This window comes from Rana temporaria, chromosome 10 (genome assembly GCF_905171775.1).
Source record: "Rana temporaria chromosome 10, aRanTem1.1, whole genome shotgun sequence".
In the NCBI taxonomy this organism is placed as follows: domain Eukaryota; kingdom Metazoa; phylum Chordata; class Amphibia; order Anura; family Ranidae; genus Rana; species Rana temporaria.
In genome coordinates, this window is record NC_053498.1 from 18904847 (window position 1) to 18929777 (window position 24931).

At 45.1% G+C, this 24931-nt stretch overlaps 1 protein-coding gene across 5 annotated transcripts in view; it reads right to left on the reverse strand.

The window, feature by feature from the left end:
- Nucleotides 1–2041: 2041 nt before the first annotated feature.
- ARHGEF1 (Rho guanine nucleotide exchange factor 1) overlaps nucleotides 2042–24931 on the reverse strand; it is a 191090-nt gene continuing 168200 nt past the window's right edge. For all 5 annotated transcript variants that reach the window (XM_040327329.1, XM_040327332.1, XM_040327331.1 and 2 more), the window contains 11 exons: nucleotides 23631–23708; nucleotides 19565–19640; nucleotides 18196–18363; nucleotides 16122–16209; nucleotides 14650–14754; nucleotides 10364–10410; nucleotides 8224–8343; nucleotides 7370–7579; nucleotides 5034–5158; nucleotides 4739–4818; nucleotides 2042–2435 (listed from right to left, as the gene is read on the reverse strand). In XM_040327329.1, coding sequence (XP_040183263.1) covers nucleotides 4744–4818; nucleotides 5034–5158; nucleotides 7370–7579; nucleotides 8224–8343; nucleotides 10364–10410; nucleotides 14650–14754; nucleotides 16122–16209; nucleotides 18196–18363; nucleotides 19565–19640; nucleotides 23631–23708 — 1092 coding nt within the window. In that variant the 3' untranslated portion in view covers nucleotides 2042–2435; nucleotides 4739–4743. The remainder of the gene's footprint in view (nucleotides 2436–4738; nucleotides 4819–5033; nucleotides 5159–7369; nucleotides 7580–8223; nucleotides 8344–10363; nucleotides 10411–14649; nucleotides 14755–16121; nucleotides 16210–18195; nucleotides 18364–19564; nucleotides 19641–23630; nucleotides 23709–24931) is intronic.

The window sequence follows — 24931 nt, forward strand, 5'->3', positions numbered from 1 at the left end:
AATGCAAGGCTTTCTCCCTGGTGTGGAGTGTCGTGCTCGCCCCCTCCCTTGGACTACAGGAGAGTCAGGATGCTCTCTATGTTGCGGATAGAGAAAGGAGCTGTGTGTTAGTGGGCTCCCTGACTCTCCCGTAGTCCCAGGGAGGGGGCGCGCAGGACACTCCACACCAGGGAGAAAGCCTCGCATTACCGTGTGGAGTTACAGACAGAAGAACGGGAAGTAAGGATTTCTCAGAAGAAATAATAGGATTTTTTGTACTCACCGTAAAATCCTTTTCTCTTATCGTCCATGGACGGACACAGCTCCTTAAATCTTGACAAGTGGGTTATGTTCCCCGTTTACAGGAGATCCTCTCCTATAAACAGGGAACATAACCCACTTGTCAAAATTTAAGGAGCTGTGTCTGTCCACGGACGATAAGAGAAAATAGGATTTTTTGTACTCACCGTAAAATCTGTTTCTCTGACGTCCATGGACGGACACAGCTCCTTAAATCTTGACAAGTGGGTTATGTTCCCTGTTTACAGGAGATCCTCTCCTGTAAACAGGGAACATAACCCACTTGTCAAGATTTAAGGAGCAGTGTCTCCTGTAGGAGAGGATCTCCTGTAAACAGGGAACATAACCCACTTGTCAAAATTTAAGGAGCTGTGTCTGTCCATGGACGATAAGAGAAAATAGGATTTTTTGTACTCACCGTAAAATCTGTTTCTCTGACGTCCATGGACGGACACAGCTCCTTAAATCTTGACAAGTGGGTTATGTTCCCTGTTTACAGGAGATCCTCTCCTGTAAACAGGGAACATAACCCACTTGTCAAGATTTAAGGAGCAGTGTCTCCTGTAGCAGAGGATCTCCTGTAAACAGGGAACATAACCCACTTGTCAAGATTTAAGGGGCTGTGTCCGTCCATGAACGATAAGAGAAAATAGGATTTTTTGTACTCACCGTAAAATCTGTTTCTCTGACGTCCATGGACGGACACAGCTCCTTAAATCTTGACAAGTGGGTTATGTTCCCTGTTTACAGGAGATCCTCTCCTGTAAACAGGGAACATAACCCACTTGTCAAGATTTAAGGAGCAGTGTCTCCTGTAGGAGATCCTCTTCTGTAAACAGGGAACATAACCCACTTGTCAAGATTTAAGGAGCAGTGTCTCCTGTAGGAGATCCTCTCCTGTAAACAGGGAACATAACCCACTTGTCAAGATTTAAGGAGCTGTGTCCGTCCATGGATGATAAGAGAAAAGGACATTTAAAAGCAAAATGGAAGGATGAGGTAAGTGAAGGAGGACTGCACTAAGGTAAAGGAAGATATTTAGGGGGGAAAATTGTACCTTTACAACCCCTTTAAAGAGCAGGCAAGCTGAATCTCAGTTGACTTCTTAGATGTCTCAGGGACAAGGGAGATAGAACGACCTAGCGCTCCCAGCTCCACCCCCTACGCCAGAGATATGCAATTAACGGACCTCCAGCTGTTGCAAAACTACAAGTCCCATCATGTCTCTGCCTCTGGGTGTCATACTTGCGGCTGTCGTAGTCCTGCTGTGCCTCATGGGACTTGTAGTTCTGCAACAGCTGGAGGTGCGCTATTTGCATATTCCCGCCCTACGCTCTAACATCCATTGGAGGACGCCTTCATATTTTTCAAATATGAATGAGATGAAAGGTATATCAGAGAAAGTATACCCTGGAGATCTTTCTCTGGAGCCCCTGAGAGATATATGAAGCTAGTAGAAGATTCAATCTGCTTGACGCACCTCCTCAAAATGGAAATACCAATTATAGGTAGAGTGCCCCTTTAAGTTTCCACACCATCCCATTCCGCGATCTGCTACTAAACGTACCGCATTACTTTCGCTTCCAAAAAAACCTCGTCCTCTTAAGCCGTTCGTCTCAAAACTCATTGGTTTGCCTGAAATGTTAAATTCTAGTTTCGTTTTCCCGTTTTTGCTGCGGATTGGAAACCGGTAGAATTTGGTATCCTTTGTGTAGCTTTATAATATTTAGGGAGGAGGCACTGAAAGACTAGTCTTTTTTTCTAATAAGCAAACAATATCATTTTACTGTACAGCTACAATAACAATCTCTATATCTAATATATATATACTTAAAGAAAAAAAAAAGAGAATACATCATATATATATATATATATAAAGAGAGAGATGTTTGATCTCCCCACCCTGCTACAGTCCCTGAAAAATTACATATAAAAACAAAAAAAGGCACTTGTGTCTTGACCACTAGAAATAAAACAGGAGCCTCCTTTAAAAAAAAAAAGGTCGCCCACCCACCCACATCCTATGACTGGCAGTCTTGGTTAGTCCCACCCGCATGATTATCCATCCCAAAGGGAACACAAAGATGGAGATTTTGGCGTTGAGTTGCTGTCCTTCTTGGTGGATGTGGAAGTGATGAAAATACATTTGAACTTCCCTGTGGATATAAAAAATCAAAATGATTAACAATAGATTTAAACACAATGACTAAAACTTTAAAAAAAGCCAATTTTTTATATCTGCGGCCTTCCGTAAAATAATACCTGGTGATGTTGCCACGGAGATCCTTGTTTGAGAAACTAAAGTTATAGGGTGTCCCTGTCTCCCAATTGTGCCCGTACCAGGGGCTGACTGATCATCGGGCACTGCCTGAGGGCCCGTGGCCAGTAGGGGGCCCCATGACAGCTTCCACTTTGATCTACTCGTCAATCACAGCTAGCTGACGGGTAAATCGGGTCCTGAGGCCCTCGGCCTCCCCCCATGTAATGTGCCCTATAATGTTCCCTGCTGTCCCCCCCCCAATGTAATGTCCACTCAACCTGTAATGTGCCCTGGTGTGCCCCATAATGTGCCCTGGTGCTGCCCATGTAGTGTGCCCTCCTGCCCTTCACACACACATATTGTGCCCCCTTCCTGACCCCCTGTGCTATGACCTGCTGATTTCCATACTTTGCCATGGTTCCCCCATGCTCTGCCCTGCTGCACCCTGTGTACTGTGCTTGCTTGACAGTCCATGCTCTGCCCTGCTGCCCCCTGTGTACTGTGCTTGCTTGACATTCCATGCTCTGCCCTGCTGCCCCCTATGTACTGTGCTTGCTTGACAGTCCATGCTCTGCTCTGCTGCCCCCTGTGCATTGTGTTGCTTGACATCCCATGCTCTGCCCTGCTGCCCCCTGTGTACTGTGCTTGCTTGACATCCCATGCTCTGCCCTGCTGCCCCCTGTGCACTGTTTATCTCAGGTTCGACCCAGAAATGAGGCGTCCACTGGGAGGGGGGAGGGGGGTTTTGTGTGGGTGTGGCTTGAGTGTGGGTGGGGAGACAGGTGGCCCCATACTCTCCTGTTGCCCGGGGCCCCACGAGTTGTCAGTCCGCCCCTGGACCATACGTTGTCACCCCATTACATGGGCTTCCGATGGAGACTACAAGTGGTCAATTAAACACACATTATGCAGGCACGGTCCACTGTTGTCACCATCAGGAAACTCACCCTAAGAAATGCCATGCAGCCATTGCTGGAATGCATAGACACAGAAAGAGGCTGGAGAGTATTAGCAGCACAGAGATGTACCAGAGAATGGGGAAAAGGACCTCTCTGATCCAGCATGACTGTGCTCCTGTGCACAAGGCATAACGATCTGGTTTGAGGAGTATGGTGAGGAGGAACTCAAGTGGCGGGCACAGCCAACTGCAAACAAGGTCTTCTCATCCCACATCAGTATCTGACCTCACAAATGTGCTTTAGGATGAATGGGCACAAATATCTAGACACCCCATAAAATCTTGTGGAAAACCTTTCCAGGAGAATGGAGGTAGTTCTAGACGAAAAATGTCCAACAAGCTCATCTAAATGTGATGTTCGGGGGCCAGATCCACAAAGAAGTTATGTCGGTGTATCTATTGATACGCCACGTAACTTCTACGATGCTCCGTCGTATCTTTGTTTTGTATCCACAAAACAAGATACGCCGGATTGTGGGCTAGATCCGACTGACGTACGTCTTAGTACGCCGTCGGATCCTAGGTGCATATGTACGCTGGCTGCTAGGTGGCGCTTCCGTTGATTTCCGCGTAGAGTATGCAAATTAGCTAGATACGCTGATTCTCAGAGCATACGTCCGGCCAGCGCATTTTTTTACGTCGTTTACGTAAGGCTTTTTTCAGCGTAACGTTACCCCTGGGTCTATGAGGCGTACGCAATGTTAAGTATGGACGTCGGGACAGCGTCAAATTTTACGTCGTTTACGTAAAACATTCGCGAATAGGGCTTTGCGTAAATTACGTTCACGTCGAAAGCATTGACTATTTGCGATGTGATTTCGAGCATGTGCACTGGGATACCCCCACGGACGGCGCATGCGCCGTTAAAAAAAAACGTAATTTACGCGGGGTCAAGTTGAATTAACATAAAACACGCCCACATCGTTGTCATTTGAATTCCGCGCCCTTACGCCGACACATTTACGCTACGCCGCCGTAACTGTAGACGCAAGTGCTTTGTGAATACAGCACTTGCCTCTCAAAGTAGCGGCGGCGTAGCGTAACTACGTTACGCTACGCCTGCTTAAAATTACGCCGATCTACGTGGATCTGGCCCCCGGGTGTCCAATTGTTTTATCAAATAGTGAATTACTAAATACGATAGCTTGAATGGAAATACTGTAGGTCATACTATAAAATTCCCCATGTGCCCTTTGCCCTGTTATATGTGTACATATTTCCCCAAGACTCTGCTCACTCACCTGTTTCATGTAAAACTACTTTGTGATACTGAAAATTTGGTGACTGTCCTCTGCAGGTGTAGGTAATCCTCTTCTATCACCTGTGAATCAAAGAACAAAAGGTACAGAGTGATAAAGAAAATACTAGGGGATTCCCAAGCATTTCCACTTTAGCCGAATAAAAACCATTACAAAACCAAATGGTCATTATGACCCTGCAAGAGGTGGAAACAGGGCTCAAGTCCTGGGGGAACGCGTTCTTAATACTTTTTATCATAATCTACTGGTGTGCACAGTACAGGCCATGGACACTTACCTTAAGTTGGTGGACCTTCTCCTCCAGTAGTAGGATATGCCTTCTAACCTCTTCCGATTGCTCCTGAGATAGTACGATGGGAGCGCATAGAGACTCTCCAACATCTCTGGAGGCCAGGACTTGACCTGTAGAGAGGAGATATGAGAAGTTCAGCTCATTTTTATCTATGTATATCCAAGCCATATCTACGATCACATGACCACTGTGATTGGCAGTCAAAGTGGTCACATGTTCAGCAGCTGGTCCTGGCGACTCCAGATCCATTAGTACAGACTGAGAGCTGTCTTTGACAGTCAATCACTGTGCTGGGAGCTTGCTCTCATTGATGCATATGGGTGGCATATGGGCATTAAAGCTGGCCCCCTACGAGGTTAATGGTGTTGAGTAAAGGCAGTATTGGCCTTTCCTCTTGAAACTCTCAATGAATTGCATAGGCACGTTGGACCCCAACGACATGATACATGCATTTGCACCAAACCTTACAGCTCCTTCTATCCTCCTCGCCTTTGTGTCAGTCTCTTCCATCGTTCTTGCCCACCACATGCACAGGAAGCGACACAGAGCAGAGGGTTTGCTGTCAGGTGACCGCAAATAAACAACTTATGGGGCTAGATTCACATAGATCAGCGGATCTTTAGATCCGCGTGATCTATGTGATTTAAGATCTGCTGCTAGGGGGAGTGTACTATTTAAATCAGGCGCGTTCCCGCGCCGATTTAAATGCGCATGCGCCGTCCGCGAAATTTCCCAGCGTGCATTGCTCCCACTGACGTCGCTAGGACGTCAGTGGTTTCGACGCTTACGTAAATGACGTCCATCCGTATTCGAGAACGACTTACGCAAACGACGTAAAAAAAATTCAAAATCGACGTGGGCACGACGGCTATACTTAACATTGGCTGCGCCTCATAGAAGCAGGGGTAAGTATACGCCAGGAAAACCACTATGGAAACGTCGTAACAACACTGCGTCGGGTCCGCGTACGTTCGTGAATTTGCGTATCTCGCTGATTTACATATTTCTCAGCGTAAATCAGCAAGAACGCTCCCCCGCGCCATTTTTAAATTGCAGGTAAGATCCGACGGTGTAACACAGTTACACCTGTCGGATCTTAGGCATATCTATGCGTAACTGATTCTATGAATCAGGCGCATAGATACGACCGGCCTAACTCTGAGATACGACGGTGTATCAGGAGATACACCATCGTATCTCTCTCTAAATCTGACCCATAGTGTTTATCATAGAGTGATTTTTAATTAAACTAATAAAGAAAGTGACAACAATGGCACGGATTCACAGAGAGCGGGCGCACATTACGCCGCCGTAGCGCAAATAATATACGCTACGCCGACGCAGCGCAGAGAGGCAAGCATGGAATTCACAAAGCCAGTGCTCCCAAAACTGCGCTGGGTTTCTCAGGCGTAAGCCGGCGTAGGTGGAAGTGGGCGTGAGCCATGCAAATGAGGTGTGACCCCATGCAAATGATGGGCTGAGTGTCAGACAGATACTTTTAACAAACGGAGCATGCGCCGTGCCGCGGATGCATCGCCGTGCGCATGCTCAGAATCACGTCGGAACTACTCCTTAAGATGCGTCGGATCACTGCCTACGGCGTGAACGTAACCTACGCCCAGCCAGACACACGTCCAAGGTAAACTACGTAAAATACGCCGGCTTGTGTTCCCTGGTGCAGCCCTTTGCATGGATGCTGCCGAGTTACACCTCCTTTATGGGGCATAACTTTACGCCAGACGTATGACTTTACGCGCACTGCGTTGGGCGCATGTACGTTCGTGAATCACTGTATCTCCCTCATTTGCATATTTGAATAGAAAGTCAATGGGAGGGCCACATGCGTCCAGCGTAAATATGCGCCCACTCTACGCCGGCGTAGGCGAGTTACGTCGGTGGGTTGAAGACTGTTTTCAGGCGTATCTTAGTTTGTGGGTCCGGCGCACAGAATACGACGGCGCATATTTGCACTTACGCGCCGTATCTCGAGATACGTCGGCGCAAGTGCTTTGTGAATCCAGACCAAAGTGTTAGAAGTGCCATTGGTTGTCATGATTATTTCCATCGACTATGTCCATTGTGTTGTCAGCTTAGTACAACAGGAAGTTGGGAATTCTGGTAGGATCAATGTGTATTCTTGGGGTAAATATTTTAATTGTCTGGAAAACGATCAATTGAATATGAATATAAAAATGTTCTCAATATTGGCATCTTAAAAAATGTATTATAAAAGAGACCATAATTTCCACCCAAAGCAAACTGTACAACTTCTAAACCTATCAAGTAGCCAGACAGTAGACCCATCCATCTGGAGCGCTCACCGTTCTCTCCCGGGTCTCTGCCTTCTCGCTCGGACTCTGGAACAGAATTATCTCCTTCCTGGTCTCCATTGGCGGCCTTTTCCTCTTGAACATTTTGAGATGCTCCGGTTTCTTCGCGGGAAAAATCAGACCAACTCTCCAAGTTGGGGAACGACTCCACATCAAGGCTAAGGCGAATGTTGCGTACTAACAACCTCTTCAGCACCGTCACTGGGAGGAGGGAAAGAAGAGAATGGGTAAGGCTACACCACTTTCCAAACTAAAATTCTAGTTATTCTAAATAACCCTATGCCATCCACAAGCAACGCTGTATCCTGACCTAGGCCAACAAGGCCCAGGCCTAGGGCAGCACATAAAGAGTCCCCTGCCAGCTCGCGTTAGTCTAGTGCCAGTCCTATGGGGCAGACTGAGCCGAGAGGCAAATTTGTCCAGCGCCCCCATAAAGCAGACGCACTGCTTCCGGTATGCGGACGGCCGGCATTCCGCAACTGTGGAGGGCGCTGCTTCTAATTTTGACTGTCCTATCATCCTGGACCACAAACCTTCCGCACTGTGCTATATGTTTTCTGCTGCACCATTGGTATGGTTATATCTTCTTAGTCCTCCATAAAATTATCAGAAATTTGTGCTTAAAGTAGAACTATAGGCAACACTTTTTTTTTCATTTTGAATAGAGTAAGGGTAAGGGGGGGTTATATGGTATGGCATTGGTACAAACGTTTTTTTTTTTACATGTGCTGCTCTCACATTGTGAGACGGGGAATGTAATAACTAGCCATGTTTTGTGATTTCTCAGCTCTTTATAATCTCCAGCAAGGTTTACAGATAAAGTCCTATGCCGGGACCCAACTTACCCTCTTCCAGAGCTGAACTGGCCACATTGCCCCCCAAGTTGTGGGCCAGATGTTCCATAAGGGTCGGGTCCCCAAGACTCTCCTCCGGTCCTAAACCAGCTTCCTCCAAAGACTCCTTTTCTGTAAAGACAAAAGAAAAAGCACAATAAAAGTGACCTGTAAAACAAAGGTTATACAACAGTATATAGCATTAGAAAATGTTATATGTAACCACGTACTTGAAGTAAAATAAAAATAAAAAAGACAAAAAATTCCATTTATTTAAAAAAATACAGCTTACAGGCAGATGCGCTAAATACACCAGATATGTTTATATATATATATATATATATATATATATTTATTTTATGTAAATTAATCAAATGCATTAAATCCACCTAGATTTTTATACTTAACCCTGACATCCCCGCCAGGTGCTTTTATACATCTTCGTAATATACAGTAAGTGTTACTATGTACATACTATGTAACAATGTAAGGCCACTCATATTACGAAGATGTATAAAAGCACCTGGCGGGGATGTCAGGGTTAAGTATAAAAATCTAGGTGGATTGAATGCATTTGATTTCTATCTATTTCTATCTATCTATCTATCTATCTATATATATATATATATATACATACATACATATACACACACACACAGTAAATAAATAAATATATATATATAATTAACATATCTGGTGTAGTTAGATTCAGTTCGCATGCGCCGCGCTTTATACGTTTTTCATTCATTCATTTAGAGCATCTGCCTGATGCTTATATACATCTTCGTAATATAAGTGGCTACTTCCAGTGTTTACGAAGCCCAAAAACGTCTTCATCCCTGGCCATGCCTACACAATATTCCCCCCAACAGACTTAATTGGGGCCTTACTCCAAATGTCTCTACCGTAGAGTCACTTCTATAGGGAGTTACTATAATGCTGGAAAAGAGTTTGGAACACGGGATTGAAACAATACTCACCTTCAACCTGGAGCTGTCACTACGCATTACTTATTTTCTGCCACTCGATGTTCTCAGTCTTCAGACATGAACCCGGTAGAAGGTGGGTGTCAGACTAGTACTGCATGGCATCGTACCGCATGGCATCGTACTGCATGGTATCGTACTGAATGGCATCGTACTGCATGGCATCGTACTGCATGGCATCGTACTGCATGGTATCGTACTGCATGGTATTGTACTGCATGGCATCGTACTGCATGGTATTGTACTGCATGGCATCGTACTGCATGGCATCGTACTGCATGGTATTGTACTGCATGGCATCGTACTGCATGGCATTGTACTGCATGGCATCGTACTGCCGTACTGCATGGCATCGTACTGCTTGGCATCGTACTGCATGGCATCGTACTGCTTGGCATCGTACTGCTTGGCATCGTACTGCATGGCATCGTACTGCTTGGCATCGTACTGCATGGCATCGTACTGCATGGTATTGTACGGCATGGCATCGTACTGCTTGGCATCGTACTGCATGGCATCGTACTGCATGGCATCGTACTGCTTGGCATCGTACTGCTTGGCATCGTACTGCATGGCATCGTACTGCATGTCATCGTACTGCATGGCATAGTACTGCATGGTATCATACTGTATGGTATCGTACTGCATGTCATCGTACTGCATGGCATAGTACTGCATGGTATCATACTGTATGGTATCGTACTGCATGGCATCGTACTGCATGGCATCGTACTGCATGGTATCATACTGTATGGTATCGTACTGCATGGCATCGTACTGCATGGCATCGCAGCTTCCGGATGCAGGAGAAGAACAAAGACCTGTGAAGTCAATGGACCGGCCAGACAACCCTTTGAAAAAAACGTATATATGTATACATTTGTGCAGAGGAAGCAGGAAGGAGGGGGGGATTAAATACTACAAAAAAGTATAGTATACTACAAGAGTATTTAATTTGGGGGGCTGCTACTGAGGCCATCCTTCTGAAAATGCTAGTTGCCTGGCTGTAATTGTAACAAATTGGCTTTAATACATCACTAAATCCCAGAGCTTCTGCTGTTCGTGGGGCAATGAATGGCAAGCTCCTTTTATTGAAATAATGGCAATAGATGACAAAATAAAATGGGCAAGTAAAGAGTATTTGGTTATTATTTTGCCTCTCTTACCCTCTTTGGTGACAGACTCCTTCAGGGAAGCACCATTCTCACTAAATCTGCAAAACAACATATGGAGGATTAATACAGAATGAACAAGACCACTGACATGGCATCTTTATAGAATCGATATCTCTTTGTAGCTTACATTCCTATGAACAGAACCATTGTGATTTAAATCTGTGATTCTGTCCAGCCAGTCTTGTGATTCACAAATCTGCCCCCTGGACAATGAGTAAGCAGTGTGATAATGCCAATTTACTTCCAGATTGGTAGGTTGGAGATGTAGAAGTAACATTGCTAGCTGCCAATCTATACCAGGGAAATGTTCGTGTTACAATGGGCCAGATTCATCAAGAGATACGACGTCGTATCTCTGAGATCCGACGGTCGGATTTATGCGACTGATTCATAAGAATCAGTTACGCATAGATCTCCCTTAGATCCGACTGGTGTAAGTGACTTACACCGTCGGATCTTAGGCTGCAATCTCCCGCCGGCCGCTAGGTGTCGCCTCGTTTTTTAACGCGTCGGATATGCAAATGAGGAGAACCGCCGATTCAAGTCCGTACGCCCGCCCGTCGCTTTTTTTTCAAGTCGGTCTGGAATACGGATGGCCGCAATATACGTTGTCGCCGAAAACAATGATGTCCTAGCGACATCATTTAGGGCATGCGCACTGGGAAATTTTGCCGGCGGCGCATGCGCAGTTAAATCGGCGCGGGAACGCGCCTGATTTAAATTGTACACTCCCCCTAGCCGCGGAATTTGAATTCCGCCGGGGGAGTTATGATCCGCCGGTGTAAGTTTCGAGGTAAGTGCTTTGTGAATACTGCACTAGCCTCGCAAAATTGCACCGGCGGATCGTAAATCACATAGATTACGCGGATCTAAAGATCCGCTAATCTATGTGAATCTAGCCCAGTAACTGCCCATAAAGTTTGGTAAGCCCCATGTACATCTAAACAGAATTACAGGTAAAACAGTACACATAGTTGTATTGTAAAGTGCTTATACCCATAATTTAGTAGTAAGCCCCTCCCCTCTTTATTCTAGACCCTCCCAGTTCTGCAGTTAACCCACCTACTTTTACAAGGTGTGGATCGCTGCATCAAGGCATTATATATCAATGATTTAGGGCAGTGGTCTCCAAACTATGGCCCGAGGGCCGGGTGTGGCCCTTTGCTTGCCTTTATCCGGCCCTTGGAGCATTATCTCTCCCAATGATACGAGATACTATTCTTCCATCTGACACCGACAATGGAGCGCCATTTCTCCCACTGACACCACTAATAGAGCACTATTCCTCCCTATGATATTCCAGCAATGGGGCACTATTTCTCCCCCAATACCAGATGTTTACTCCCACTGATGCCAGGAACATTTTCACTCCCACTGGCCAAAGTGCGGCCCTCCAAGAGTCTGAAAGACAATAAACCGGCCCTTTGCTTAGAATGTTTGGAGACCCCTGATTTAGGGAAAGGGTGTCCAGTCTTTCTAAATAAAGGGCCAGTTTACTGTCCTTCAGACTTTAGGGGGGCCGGACTGTGCCGTTTGGAAGCAAAAATTGTCTTGGCATCAGTGGCAGTAAACAATGCAGCTTTGGTGTCCATGGGAGGAATACTGCCCATCACTGGTGTCAATGGAAGGAATAGTGCCCCATCATTGTGTCAGTAAAAGGAATAGTGCCCATCATTGGTGTAAGTGGAAAGAATAGTGCCCCATTGTTGGTGACAAGGGGAGAAATCGTGTCCCATCATTGGTATTAGTGGGTGGAATAGTGCTCCATCATTGGTGTCAGTGGGAGGAATAGTGCTCCATCATTGGTGTCAGTGGGAGGAATAGTGCTCCATCATTGGTGTCAGTGGGAGGAATAGTGCTCCATCATTGGTGTCAGTGGGAGGAATAGTGCTCCATCATTGGTGTTAGTGGGAGGAATAGTGCTCCATCATTGGTGTCAGTGGGAGGAATAGTGCTCCATCATTGGTGTCAGTGGGAGGAATAGTGCTCCATCATTGGTGTCAGTGGGAGGAATAGTGCTCCATCATTGGTGTCAGTGGGAGGAATAGTGCCCCATCATTGGTGTCAGTGGGGAGAATAGTGCTCCCTTGTTTGTGTCAGTGGGGAGAATAGTGATCGTTGTTGACAGTGTTGAGTATCAATAAAAAGGGCTGGTAGGGGGTCTTAAGTTTCTGGGGGGTGGGGTCAATTGTTGCTGGGAGGGAACTATTTCTGCTGGCGAGTCTATTGCTGCCAACTGCTGGAGGGTCTATTGCTGCTGACTGGTCTATTGCTGCTGACTGGTCTATTGCTGCTGGCTTCTGGTGGGTCCATTGATGCTGGCTGCTGGGGGTTCTATGGCTGCTAGGGATCTATTGATTCTGGCTGCTGGGGGGGTCTATTGTTGCTGGGGGAGGGGGTCCATTGTTGTGCGGGGGGGGGGGGGTCTATTGTTGCTGGGAATACATTTTATTGTCTTTCTTGTTATCATTAACAAATTTGTTACAAATGACTTAGTAGCACTGAATGATACTTGGTTATATATCCTCTAAAAGGGGCAGTGCTTGGAGGTGGGTAGAGGGTAGAACCAAGGGGCAGTGCTGGGAGGTGGGTAGGGGGTAGAACCAAGGGGCAGTGCTGGGAGGTGGGTAGAGGGTAGAACCAAGGGGCAGTGCTGGGAGGTGGGTAGGGGGTAGAACCAAGGGGCAGTGCTGGGAGGTGGGTAGAACCATGGGGCAGTGCTGGGAGGTGGGTAGGGGGTAGAACCAAGGGGCAGTGCTGGGAGGTGGGTAGAACCATGGGGCAGTGCTGGGAGGTGGGTAGGGGGTAGAACCAAGGGGCAGTGCTGGGAGGTGGGTAGAACCATGGGGCAGTGCTGGGAGGTGGGTAGAGGGTAGAACCAAGGGACAGTGCTGGGAGGTGGGTAGGGTGTAGAACCAAGGGGCAGTGCTGGGAGGTGGGTAGAACCATGGGGCAGTGCTGGGAGGTGGGTAGAGGGTAGAACCAAGGGGCAGTGCTGGGAGGTGGGTAGGTGGTAGAACCAAGGGGCAGTGCTGGGAGGTGGGTAGGGAGCAGAGATGAAGGGTGACTCAGAAGGGGGGGATTCCTGTGGCTATTCTCTAGGGGGAAAAAAGGGCCCTGAAGGTAAGTATATGCTTGTGATAATAGTATTTATTCACATGTTATAAAATCAATAATGGGGCAGGGGTGGATAGCAAAAATAGAACATAAGTTGTAGCAGGGCACACAAACAAAGTTTACATAAATATATGTTACAGTACACAAATATACATCTATACGGCCAACAATATGTATTGCAGTATAGACTATCCTAACGTTTCGACCTTGCAGGTCTTCTTCAGAGGATTTGTGCAACTGAAAGGGAACACATACCAATTAAACATCTCATAATATTAATTTTAATAGTAAAGTGTACCTCTTACTATTAAAATTAATATTATGATATGTTTAATTGGTATGTGTTCCCTTTCAGTTGCACAAATCCTCTGAAGAAGACCTGCAAGGTCGAAACGTTAGGATAGTCTATACTGCAATACACATTGTTGGCCGTATAGATGTACATTTGTGTACTGTAACATATATTTATGTAAACTTTGTTTGTGTGCCCTGCTACAACTTATGTTCTATTTTTGCTATCCACCCCTGCCCCATTATTGATTTTATAACATGTGAATAAATACTATTTTTTACTACATGGTATCATATTTTTCTATCTGAGCTGCCAAAAAACCCCACCTGGGAAAACCTCTCTATCATTCATACCGGGGTGAGCAGCCATTTTCTCTCCACCATCAGTGTTTTTGTCCCTTTTATAGTATATGCTTGTGAAGTTTGGGGAATTAGACCACCTCTGTTGTTTTCCTCTGAATAAATTCAGAATATTACGATTCACCCATCACATAGGTGACCTTTGGGGGTCTAGTCATACAACTGAGCTGCGATATCTCACGTTGTTGTACTGTAGGGCCATTCACTGTAAACAGCATCCCAGTGCATTGTAACTCACTACCATGCATTGTGGTGCACTAGCAAAAATGCTGCTGGTGTGTTGTGGTGTTACCACCCAGTTAAATAAGTTAAAGCCCCGCAATGGTCCATCTTAGTGGCATGAATTAGCCCCTTCTCCAGCCTGTGGATATGTACATTTATATAGTCACTTTGTTCAAAATGTCCTTAAATGACAGCAGAGAGTAGATTGTTCCATACATAATGTATATTATGAAGAGTTGATGCATAAAAAGTACAGGACAGGTTTCTTGGCCTGACAATGGACTTACTCCGAGGGGCTCTGTGGGATCATGCGTTGACTGCTGTAGGACATTCTTGCCTTGCTTGAAGATGGTTCAAAATGGCCAGTACTTTGCTTGACCAGAGAAAACCACCTGAAAAAAAGAGGAACATTACTGTCATTTTACTGCGATGACGGCGCACATTTCTATTATCGATTGTGGCTTTCTGTACTGCTTGCCTGCCCATTGGGCTATGGATGAAAACCGTCACCTCAACCTGCATTTCCTTTTACTCCCTGTAATCTGCCTACTACATTAACCACTTAAGGACCGCCTCCTGCACATATATGTCGGCAGAATGGCACGGCTGGGCACAAGCACGTACATGTACGTCCTCTAAGTGCCCAGCCGTGGGTCGCGGGACCCGATCGCCGCTGGAGTCCCGCGATCGGTCCCCGGCTCCGTGACCGCGGGACCAGCGGACCCAAACGCCGCTGGAGTCCTGCGATTGGTCCCCGGAGCTGAAGAACGAGGAGAGCCGCGTGTAAACCCAGCTCCCCCGTTCTTCACTGTGGCGTTGTCATTGATCGTGTGTTCCCTAATATAGGGAAACACGATCAATGATGTCACACGTCCAGCTCCGCACCCCTACAGTTAGAAACACATATGAGGTCACACTTAACTCCTACAGCGCCCCTAGTGGTTAACTCCCAAACGGCAATTGTCAGATTTTTAAAATTAAATCCGGGGACATATTTTTTTTTTTTTTACTGGTAATGGTGGCAATCAGCGACTCTCTGCCCATCTCCGCTGCCACCCGCCTCACAGCCTGTCAAGTCTTACTCTCCGGGCCCCCGGGTACTACTGGGTGGGGATCGGAGGAAGATCACTCCGCCAGGGAAGGCAAGGAGATAAGCAGGCAGGCGGCTGGCCGGGACTTGAGCCAAGGCAGAAGAACATGCGAGTGAACCTGAATGGGAATGCGCCCGAAACTGAAGAAATATTCCCTCCGCTCCGACCAGCACATGATCATCAGGCAAAGATAATGAAAAAAAAAAAAAACACACACCCCCTAAGCTAGTAGGAGAGGCGGCGCGGGGGAATGTGCAATTCAATTTTTTTATTTTTATTCTGCACTGACTGTCTTTGAAATTGCCCCAGCCCCTGTTAAAATACAATCCGGGGGCAGTGTCCTCAATCCGGGGACTGTCCCCGGAAACCGGGGATGTCTGGTCACCCTATACTACATATGGGACACGTTAGATTGACGGCACTGTGCAATACAACAAAGTCTAATTGGCACACAGAACATCTCGCTATTATGCTCCACTTGGGGCCGACAAGGGGTTAACAATAAAAGAACGATAGAACACTTATGGTATAAAATGGTCTGTAAATTATTTGTGCCCTGAAAGAAAGAAAAAAAAAAAAGAAAAGAATAATGCAAATGGCACCACCAACAGGCGTAAAGTGGTACTAATAAAGAACGGGCAAAAGCTTACCTTCCCCTATGAACTTACATGTTTTTCTCAGATGTGGTGGGGGCCACCAGTTCATAAATCTGCGGTCTGTCCTCCCATTTGAATATAACAAAGAAGGCCTTGTTATCTGAAAAGAGACCAGGTATTAGAGTGTAAGCTGTCGTTAACTGTGTACATGATAGGTGTAAAGCTTTTGTATGGTGGGTGGCGCCATCATGTGGGCTCAAATGATAAATGTGCGAATTTTGATTTGTAGTGGTGTGAATATCACAAGTAGGAACATCACCCTTTTCCCTACTGTAACTGTCTTCTACAACTCTGAGGCCCCGTACACACCACCGGATCTATCCGCTGGAATTGATCCGCGGATCAGTTCCAGCGGATAAATCCGGTCGTCTGTACGGCCTAGCGGATATTTATCCGCGGAGATTCCTCAGCCCGATCCATTTCAAGCGGATATAAATTTCTTAGCATGCTAAGAAATGTATCCGCTTGAATCGGGTCCAGCGGATTGATCCGGTGGTGTATACAGACTCACCGGATCAATCCGTCCGCTCCCCTCCCTCGCATGCGTCGTAATGATTCGACGCATGCGTGGAAGTACTTACATTCCAGCGTCGCGCATGTCGCCGCGTCATCATCGCGGCGACGACGGGACACAACACCACGGATGAATTCCGCGCGGATTTTGATCCGATGGTGAGTACAAGCCATCGGATCCAAATCCGGAGGAGGAATCTCCGCTGGAAACGGTCCGGCGGACCGTTTCCAGCGGAGATCCCCTCATGTGTACGGGGCCTTAGGCCCCTTTCACACTACTGCAACTTAAAAGTCAAGCGCGATTTACCGCAATTTTGCTGCGATTTCAGGGAATGCCTGCGTAACTGGCATCAAAGTCCGACCAGAGTAGACCAAGAGTGCAAACTCTTGGGTTCTTCCAAAAAGAACAGGACGTGTTAGCTGTGAGCAGGGCTGCTGATGGAAACTGCTGGGCCCCAGACTACCCGACAGGGCACTATTTCTCTAAATGATTCCAATAATTGGGCACTTATTTCTCTCAATGATTCCAACAATTGGGCACTATTTCTCTCAATGATTCCAACAATTGGGCACTATTTCTCTCAATGAATCCAACAATTGGGCACTATTTCTCCCAGTGATGCCAACAATTGGGCACTATTTCTCTAAATGATTCCAACAATTGGGCACTATTTCTCTCAATGATTCCAACAATTGGGCACTATTTTTCTCAATTATTCCAACAATTAAGCACTATTTCTCTCAATGATTCCAACAATTGGGCACTATTTCTCTCAATGATACCAATAATTGGGCACTATTTCTCTCAATGATACCAATGGTGGGGCACTATTCTTCCCAACGATGGGGCACTATTCTTCCCAATGATACCAACGATTGGGCACTATTTCTCCCAATGTTACCAACGATGGGGTACTATTCCTCCCCTAATATCAAATACCAAGTTTGAAGGACAATAAACTGGCCTTTTGTTTAGAAGGTTTGGAGACTCCTGGTCTAGACAGTAGGTCGGCACACTGTGCCGTAAGGCCCATACTGTCTTCACTACATGCTTTCTTTTTGTGACCCTCCACCACGGTTTCTTAAACTCCTGGATGTCTTGGGATCTGAAGAGAGGGATCACTCATCTTCAAAGGACCAGACATCTTTAATTGTGTAAAGGAGACAAGAAAGCTGAACACGGCCGCTAGATTGACAGCTCGTATGTTGGAATCCTTTTAGCAACCGATGATGTCCTCAACCTCACAGGCTTATGGGCGTGGCTGTAGGGAAGGAGCGTGTAAATGATATGCACTTGATTACAGTGACATATATACTATATTTTCATTTAAAAAAAAAAAATGTGCTGTACCCTCATGACCTTTGATCTCTTTAATTTTGTCTCCACCTCACCAGGGGTGTCCATTGATGTAGACACTCTGCTAGATTTTGATCACTGTCTATATTTTCCCAGTGACACCGGATTTCTTGTCCTGGTGTCACATGAACAAGAAGCAATAAATCCCCCAATGTGGTCATAACATCACTAAGGTTCTATAGCATTTCGGCTGGAGTTGGACTTTTGGATACTCACCAGTAGCCACTTCTCGAGCCATTGCCGTATTCAGCTTAATGATTGGACTCAGCATCAGCTTCCCATCCGGCGTTGGGGTGAGTGTCCGACTTTGGCACTTCAAGACTAATCGCTCATCTTGCTTCTGAAGTAGCATCATGATGTCATCCAACAGCAAGACGTGAACATCTGAGCAACGAGAATTGAAAGGTGATGAAAAGGTAAAGAAAAGAGGCAAGTGCCCTATATGGGCCCATTCAGTATGACAGATCGTGGGCAACGCTTAAAAGGACAAAATCCTTTTTCCCGTCAGGATTTCCGACTGACTTTTTTCCATCAGAAACCCCGAGCGTGTGTACGGAGCATTACACTTTGATTTGATTACAATTTAATTTGTTATAAAATTAAACAAAAAAGTGACTATGTTTTCTAAAACTGCATTTATTGTTTACAGCCCCCCCCCCTACTGACACCTCTTTTGTCTAAACCAGTGTTTTTCAAGCTTTTTGTAGGCACCCTTTAGAATTGCGCACAATCCCAGGGCACACCAGTCTGAAGGCTCGTTCACACAAGGAGGTGCGTGCGCGCTGGATCGCTTTTTTGCCTGTTTTTTAGGCTGCTTTATGTTTGTAAAACACGCAAAAAAAGGGGGCTGGCATGATTTTTAGGTTGAGCCCCACCAAAATACACAGTAATGTGGTACAACATGCAATTGGCGGATAAGTGGGGGCGCCATTAAAAGTTAATGACAATCATGCGCAACTTCAAAAATCAACGCATTTTTGTGTGGTGCGGGAAAATTAGCAATTTTACACATTTGAGCGCAGTGCACTTGGTGTGAAAAAGCCATAAATGTAGTTTGTAAGGCAGAGTTAAAGGGGTTGTAAGGGTACAATTTTTTTCCCCCTAAATAGCTTCCTTTACCTTAGTGCAGTCCTCCTTCACTTACCTCATCCTTCCATTTTGCTTTTAAATGTCCTTATTTCTTCTGAGAAATCCTCACTTCCTGTTCTTCTGTCTGTAACTCCACACAGTAATGCAAGGCTTTCTCCCTGGTGTGGAGTGTCGTGCTCACCCCCTCCCTTGGACTACAGGAGAGTACTTTGAATTTTTTTCTGACGGATAATCCGACATCACACATTTGTTGTCGGATTATCCGACACCATCCTGCCATCACACAATTCCCATTGGGAAAATCCGATCGTGTGTACGGGACCTTTACTCTTTCATGGTTGGACTGTACAGGGCTGTGTGTCATTTTGCTGGGGACTCTTTGCGGCACCGCGAGTGAAAAACCCTGGTCTAAACCCTTATCCTCTTCTAGTACCTGACACAGAAGACATTTGTGGACAACGGAAACAATTGGTATATCAATGATGCAAGTTCTCACCTACTGACTTGTCCTTGCTGACCCTCCAAGTAAGTGCTCCCTCATAGATGAGATTTTTCTTGCTGATATCAATGTTCTGAAAACAAAAACAGAGGAGAGAACTTAATATGGGGTCACATCAATCAATCCAGTATAAAAAAAATGTCTGAACATCGGCCTTTCTTTATTAGCCCAGCGACAAGCCTCTCATAAAATAATAGAGGTAGTGATATATACCATTGCTATGGCTACATTTGCCTTGAAGGATAGAATAAAAATCCAGCAAGTTCCCAGGGGTATGTCATTTGCAATAGACCTGCCTTTTGTTCTTTGTAAAGAGATATTGTATGTCTTTTATATTGACTCCTTTAGGGGAACCAGTTAGACAAGGGAATTTGTAAGGATTTGAATCTTTTCAGGGGTAGCTTGTTTTTTCTAATTTACTTGTATTCTCTCCTTGTCAGATTAGGAATTTTAGGCTGTAAAGCGGTCTGTCTTGTCTCCTGCCCAGGGCTGATCCTAGGTAGGGTGCACAGGGTGCTTTGCACCCAGGCGCCTGCAGAAGTGGGGGCACCGAAGTGCCAGAGTACTCTCCTCCTCTCCTTGTTTGTGTCTGTCCAGAACTAGTATTCTGAGCATAGGTGTGTGTCCGTCCAGAACTGGTATGTGAGCATAGGGCAGCCCATCCAGTCTAGCAGTGCTCCTCGTCCTGACATGAGGGTTCTAGTTTTCAGTGGCTGCTGAGTGCTGATGTGCAGGAATGAATTCCTCACACTGGGAGTCTTGGATGCCGCACTGACGCCACCAACTCCAGTTGGAATGCCTCCCCTCCTCCCATCTCTATCTTGGGCTGCACAGAGAGAGAACTGAGGCGAGTCACAGTGTTCAGTGTGCTGTGTGCTGGTATCCCCAGCATTCCTTTACACGTGCTCTGGGCTGCCCCTGCTCTAGATGTTTTAAGGCACGATAGATTGCATAGGATACACAGCCCCTGCCCATTCCTGCACCTCAGTACTTTCACACTGACAGTGCGGGGGCATCGGCGGTAAAGCGTCGCTAGTTTTAGCAGCGCTTTACCGTCATTTTAGAGGTACATTTATGTTTAACTTGTTCTTTATTGGAGTTTCAAAGATACATACATGTTATAGCCACACAGTCAAAATAACAGAAACAGATGTTCCAACTAGAGACAAGCTCTTCTAACAAGCATTATCGTGTTAATGCAAAAAGTAAAATACTAAAGACGGTGAGTGAACCTGGTCTCTGACCGTCTCCTTTACTATGTCTGCAGTCTCTGATCATCTCCTGTACTACGTCTGACGGGACAATGACAAGGGCATTTCTGGCAAGATCAACATGTATTTTCTGAACTTGATGAAAATTTTCTTAGCATGAAAGAGTGAAAACGAATGCAGCCACCACATCTAAGGACTGAAAAGCTACAATGTACATTTCGTTTTTGGGTTTAGATCAGTGGTGGTCAACTTTCTTCATATGGGGGGCCTCAAGTGTGGCCCTCAACATCACCAAAGGGCCGCACATAAAATGTCAGTGAATATATATTATTGGAGACGGGAGACACACAACAGACTATGGGCATGATACAAGAGATGATCAGAGACTGAAGAGATGATACAAGAGATGATCAGAGACTGAAGAGATGATACAAGCAATGATCAGAGACTGAAGAGATGATACAAGAGATGATCAGAGACTGAAGAGAGGATACAAGAGATAATCCAGACTAAAGTAGACACCCCTCAAAGTGTGTGCACACAGCGCGCCCCACATAGCAAGTGCAGTCAGAGAGGTTCTCGCCCAGCTTGCCTCTCAGAACAGCAAGAAATGAAGATGATGGGCCGCACACTCTGTCAGGACGCCAATTAATTACTTTTATTGTTGCATTTCAAAAGATAAAGTAAAAACATCACAGCACAAAGAGCATAAATCACATATGAGGATAGGTGTTGACGTGTTTCACGCTAAATAACCCTTACTCATGTTTGGGTGTTATGAGTAAGCAATGTATAGCGTAAAACGTGTCAACATCTATCCTCATCTGTGCTTTATGCTCTTTGTACTGTGAGGTTTTCATTTTGTATCTTTTGAAATGCAACAAAAAAAGTAAAGTGAAAACATCACAGCACAGATGAGGATAGATGTTGACACATTTCACGCTATACAGTGCTTACTCATAACACCCAAACATGAGTAAGAGCCATTTGCTGTGAAACACATCAACACCTATCCTCATATGTGCTTTATGCTCTTTGTGCTGTGATGTTTTCACTTTGTATCTTTTGAAATGCAACAATAAAAGTAATCAGCATCCTGACAGAGTGTGTGGCCATTCATCTTAATTTCCTCCATGATACAGGAGAAGGTCAGAGAATGAAGACATGATCCAAAAGATGGTCAGAGACTGAAGACATGATCCAAAAGATAGTCAGAGACTGAAGACGTGATCCAAGAGATGGTCAGATAGAAGAGATGGTCAGGGAATAAAGACATGATCCAAGAGATGGTCAGAGAATGAAGACATGATCAAAGAGAAGCTCAGAGACTGAAGACATGATTCAAGACATGGTCAGAGAATGAAGACACAATCCCAGAGATGGTCAGAGACTGAAGACATGATTCAAGACATGGTCAGAGAATGAAGACATTATCCAAGAGATGCTCAGAGACTGAAGACATGATTCAAGACCTGGTCAGAGACTGAAGACATGATTCAAGACCTGGTCAGAGACTGAAGACATGATTCAAGACCTGGTCAGAGAATGAAGACATGATCCAAGAGATGGTCAGAGACTGAAGACATGATCCAAGAGATGGTCAGAGAAAGAAGACATGATCCGAGAGATGGTCAGAGAAAGAAGAAATGATCCAAGAGATGGTCAGAGACTGAAGACATGATCCAAAAGATAGTCAGAGACTGAAGACGTGATCCAAGAGATGGTCAGAGACTGTGGTCATGATAGAAGAGATGGTCAGGGAATAAAGACATGATCCAAGAGATGGTCAGAGAATGAAGACCTGATCCAAGAGATGGTCAGAGAAAGAAGACATGATCCAAGAGATGGTCAGAGAAAGAAGACATGATCCAAGAGATGGTCAGAGACTGTGGTCATATTAGAAGAGATGGTCAGAGACTGAAGACATGATTCAAGACATGGTCAGAGAATGAAGACATTATCCAAGAGATGGTCAGAGACTGAAGACATGATTCAAGACCTGGTCAGAGAATGAAGACATGATCCAAGAGATGGTCAGAGACTGAAGACATGATCCAAGAGATGGTCAGAGAAAGAAGACATGATCCAAGAGATGGTCAGAGAAAGAAGACATGATCCAAGAGATGGTCAGAGACTGTGGTCATATTAGAAGAGATGGTCAGAGACTGAAGACATGATACAAGAGATAGTCAGAGACTAAACACATGATCCAAGAGATGATCAGAGATTGCAGACATGATACAAGAGATGATCATTCGACTGAAGACATGATCCAAAAGATGGTCAGAGATCGAAGACATGATCCAAAACATGGTCAGAGATCGAAGACATGATCCAAGAGATTGTCAGAGACTGAAAACATGATCCAAGAGGTGGTCAGAGACTCTGGGCATGCTGCAGGAAACTGTTACAGACTGTGAACATGCTATAGGAGATGTTGGAGACTGGGGACATGCTTCAGTAGACAGCCATAGACTGGAGACATTACACAAGGCTGTTAGAAATCACTACTATAATAGGGTAATCGTGGGAGCCACAAAGGATGCCGTTTCCAGGCTGCTTGGCTGTGATAAAAACAGTTGTCAAAATCTTTCGGGTTTTTTTTTATGTAATCTGGTAGAAATTTTATCAGAAATTTTTTTTTTTTCTGTCTCTGTCATCAGATTTGAGCTTGGGCAGGAGACACGAGAGCTCTACTCTGGATATGACAAGGAGAGAATACAAGTACATTTTAAAAATCAAGCAACCCTTGGTAGATAAGGCTGCACTAGGATAACAGTTCAGGAGAGGAAATTCATATGATTGCTCATTGGTTCTTTTACAGAAGAGAAGTTGTTTTATGTGGCTCTTACCTTGAACTCATTGAACAGCGGGTCACTGCTCTGCTTCAAGTTTGACATATCAAGACGTCTTTGGTAATCAGTGAGTTTCTGTTAAGCACAAAAAAAAAGATCGACATTATACACACATATTAAAGCTGCCTAAACACAAGTAAAAGGCCAGCCGACACTTCTCTAAGATACAATCAGTTATAGGTATGGCCATTGTGATGATGGACAAATCTCTAAACTGTCATAAGGTACTACATACAACATCAGAGGCCAAATGACTACCAAAACAGCATTGGCATGTGAACAGGCATCTATCAATTCAAAGGCTTTCCATTATTAAAGAAAGAGAGCAAAACCTTTACTGGGCTGCTAATAGTCACTACGAGTTTCGATTAACATCTACCCCAGATGATGTCTCTTTAGACGAAACGCGCCAGGACGAGCTCTGCTGATCTCATTGCGTTACCCACAAACTTCAATTATAAGCGCTTGATACACTTTCTAAATGAGAGTGTTTCTAATTTTCTTTTAATACATTTTACATTTATACGGATTCACACTATGTGGAGTATTTTATTTTTTGGTCATGCCATTTTGAACACTTGAGAGGAATCGGTCTGACAAGTTGGCTGCTTCTGAAGACCGCTTCTTGGTGACATCTCTTGACCAATTGGATTGCCTTACAACTTGATCTGGAACCCAGACATGGAGGTCCCATATTTTGGTGGTTGCACCATAAGCCTTGTTGACTCACTGAGCATATGCCCATTTGAGTCCTCTCACTCCGGTAAGCCTCCTCGCTAACTGGTGGTGGTTCTATTGTCTGTGTCCTCACCTCAACATTGATGTCATGTGGAATCCCACTTCTAGTCACATAATTTATTCTCACCGTTTATTCAAAGACTGCTATGTTTATGTTTTAACCACTTGCTTACTGGGCACATATACCCCCCTCCTGCCCAGGTGAAATTTCAGCTTCTGGCACTGCGTCGCTTTAACTGACAATTGCGCAGTCGTGCGACGTGGCTCCCAAACAAATATGACGTCCTTTTTTCCCCACATGTAGAGCTTTATTTTGGTGGTATTTGATCACCTCTTTTTTTTTTTTGCACTATAAACAAAAAAAAGAGCGACAATTTTGAAAAAAAAAACTCAATATTTTTTACTTGTTGCTATAATAAATAGCCCAATTTTTTTTTAAAAAACGTTTTTTTCCCTCAGTCTAGGCCGATACGTATTCTTCTACATATTTGTGGTAAAAAACAAACAAAAAAACCCCGCAATAAGCGACTGGTTTGCGCAAAAGTTATAGCGCCTACAAA